The sequence below is a fragment of the Nymphaea colorata genome, chromosome 5 (genome assembly GCF_008831285.2).
Source record: "Nymphaea colorata isolate Beijing-Zhang1983 chromosome 5, ASM883128v2, whole genome shotgun sequence".
NCBI classification, from domain to species: Eukaryota; Viridiplantae; Streptophyta; class Magnoliopsida; order Nymphaeales; family Nymphaeaceae; genus Nymphaea; species Nymphaea colorata.
The window spans coordinates 25240339-25243147 of record NC_045142.1 but is presented as its reverse complement, the minus strand read 5'-3'; the positions used below and the strand labels follow the sequence as shown (position 1 = coordinate 25243147).

Below are 2809 nucleotides of genomic sequence, written 5' to 3'. Positions count from 1 at the left end.
TATGACAAGATTAAGAAAACAGAGGAGAAGAGAGGCAAGTAGACCAATGTGTTCCAAGGCGTGGTGTTGTCCACCGCTTGATGGGACTCATAGAACAGCGGGAGACGGACGTCCTCTTCTGCCGGTCGCTCTGCAAGTCAAAGGGCCTTGACATGAGACCAGACCGGTAGCTGACTAGTAAATGAACAGCCACCTCTTCTACCCTTCTAAACCTCTCTCTCTCTCTCTCTCTCTCTCTATTATAAAAATGACAGCATTGTGAAGAATCCGAAGACACATCCTAAAGAGAGAGAGAGAGGCGAAAAAAAGAAAGAGAGAAATGGGGGTGAAGGTTTATGGTGTGGCGCGTTCGACATGCACAACTAGGGTGCTAGTGTGCTTGGAGGAGAAGGGGGTCGACTATGAGCTCGTGCCTGTTAACATGGCCGCTGGTGCCCATAAGCAGCAGCCTTTTCTCTCTCTTAATGTATGCTATTATAACCTTCTTTCTTTCTTTTTCTTTCTCATTGTAGTCTATATGTATGGTATGATTGATATGGCATGAGTCGCATATCTGGTGCATTTTAGTTTGATTCTTGTGAGTACTACTTTTCTTATACCACTATTGTTATTATGGTTTTTATTAATTATTGTATTTTGTCTGTAAAGACTTTTCCTTTTTTAATGTAGAGGCAAATTGCAACATTTTGGGTTCAAAGAAGTTCGAACAAATAACATACACCGCAACTATTGTTGGCGGATGTAGGGCTGCACATGAGCATAGTTAACGTGGCTGAAACTCCATACAGCAACCAAAGCCTTGGCTCGAGGCGAGCTCAAACCCCAGTCAAGCTCCGCTCAAACTTGAGTCGAGCTCAATTAATTTTGTAGCTTGAGATCCATTCAAGCTCGACCCAGGCAACGCAGAAAACAACAGGTTTTGAACTTGTGCAAAACACCAAATGTCTATTATTGGGACTCTTAACGAGCTTAGATCTTGAAGCAACTCGAGTTCAGCTCGTCTAAAAACCGAGTTCAAAGTATGGTTAGTTCAAGCTCGACTTGTTTATCGTGTGACAGAACTTAAGCAGGTTCGAGTCATAGTCAAATCAAAGTTGCTCTACCCATCCTTGACAATGAAATGACCAAAATGCCCTTTTGGTTCCTTGATCAGTGAAAAAACAAGAAGGCAAAAAAAGTTTCCCAAATGACTGAAATACCCCTCACACAAGATAATGCGAGGAGTCGAACATTCGGTTTACTGCTCATTCTAGTGTAAATTTTTCTGACTCTGCCACTAATGTGCAGGACAATAAATTATGTAATGGGCTCATTGAATGCTAGCATGATAATTGTCGGCCGGCCCAAGATCCGAAAGAGACATAATAACTATATATGGATCCATATATAGTCAAATGCAACTTAAAGTCAAATAAGCCTGATGCTCTTATTTTCTGTCTCTTTTTTTCAGCCTTTTGGTCAGATTCCTGCATTTGAAGATGGAGATCTCAAGCTTTTTGGTAAGGGAAAGCAAACCACATTTCATAAGAAGTTTATTTCTTCATGGCAGTTGGTGCTTTGATTGGCCGTGAAACATATCAAGCAATTACATAAATACTTGGTCCCACCACAAAATAATACATACAACTACCTTACCAATTTATCGGCAATATAAAACAAAGGATTTAAATTAACGATATATTGGTGCTTGCAGAGTCTAGGGCTATCTCAAAGTACGTGGCACACAGGTACAAGGACATTGGGACAGACTTGCTAGGCACCAGCCCGGCTGAGACGTACTCAGTCGGAGTCTGGCTGGAAGTTGAGGCTCACCAATTCAACCCGGCCATCCAGCCCATGGTCTATGAGTTATTGGTCAAGCCATCCAGGGGAGGGACGCCGGATGCAGCCTTGGTCGAGGCCCAGGCCGCGAAGCTGGGCAAGGTGCTCGACGTCTATGAGGAAGTCTTGGCGAAGAGGAAGTACTTGGCTGGCGATGTCTTCTCCCTTGCTGATCTGCACCATCTTCCTTGCGCTCACTACATTATGCTCACCCCTTATGCCTCCCTCATTGCTTCGCGCAAACATGTGAATGCCTGGTGGGAGGACATCTCTTCGCGCCCCGCCTGGAAAAAGGTCTCGGCCTGCATGAAGTTTTGAAGAAGTGTGGGTGTTTGTGTGTGTGTGTCTGTGTGCGTGTATGTATGTGTGTGCATATGCATGCACAAACACGTATGTGGAGCATGTCATGCATATGCACTTGCATCTTTCAATAATTGTACTTCCTTAGTTCTATGTGGCTAAGCAAGTGGTATGCTTAATTGGAATAAGAAAGTGCATTTTCTTGCACCAAAGCATCTAGTGTGCACTCAATGCAAGCATCAACTGTTAAGATCAGTCATGCACGAGAGCATGACTCAGTGAGGGCCTTTTTTTTTTTCTTTCTTTAAGGCTGCGTATAATTGCCTATGATTTAAGATCCTCAGGATTTGAAAACCATGGATTTAAAAACAGACACTCCTGCATTCAATCTTAAATCCGATCTTTTTTCTAATGCAAAAAGATAAAATTAAGATTGCGAGCATAGATCTTAAGTCTGAGCTAAGATCCTTAGTTTGATGAACCACAAAATTTACCGTAGATCCTTTTTAATATCAGCAAAAACATGTTGCGTAGATCAAATCCATGGATTTCAAATCTGAAGCAATCAAACTTCCTATGAGATTTCAAATCTGAAGCAATCAAACTTCCTATGAGGGTATTAAATTACAGCTAATTAATTAAGATAGAATTAATGAATCGCTATGAACAGAGGTGGTTGAATTGCAAC

General features: G+C 42.1%; 1 protein-coding gene across 1 annotated transcript; it reads left to right on the top strand.

Annotated features, from left to right (window-relative positions):
• Nucleotides 1-265: 265 nt before the first annotated feature.
• LOC116254031 (glutathione S-transferase-like) lies at nucleotides 266-2333 on the top strand. The gene is made up of 3 exons (XM_031629056.2): nucleotides 266-466; nucleotides 1451-1499; nucleotides 1694-2333. Exons 1-3 carry the CDS (start codon nucleotides 320-322, stop codon nucleotides 2137-2139), a joined length of 642 nt encoding a protein of 213 aa, XP_031484916.1. The 5' UTR covers nucleotides 266-319; the 3' UTR covers nucleotides 2140-2333.
• The last annotated feature ends 476 nt before the right edge of the window (nucleotides 2334-2809 follow it).

Excerpts from the sequence above, each read along its gene's own strand:
- LOC116254031 (XM_031629056.2), top strand. The coding sequence starts at position 320 with ATGGGGGTGAAGGTTTATGGTGTGGCGCGTTCGACATGCACAACTAGG. Across the intron at positions 467-1,450 it reads AGCCTTTTCTCTCTCTTAAT|CCTTTTGGTCAGATTCCTGC; the intron begins GTATGCTATTAT and ends TCTTTTTTTCAG. Across the intron at positions 1,500-1,693 it reads TGGAGATCTCAAGCTTTTTG|AGTCTAGGGCTATCTCAAAG; the intron begins GTAAGGGAAAGC and ends TGGTGCTTGCAG.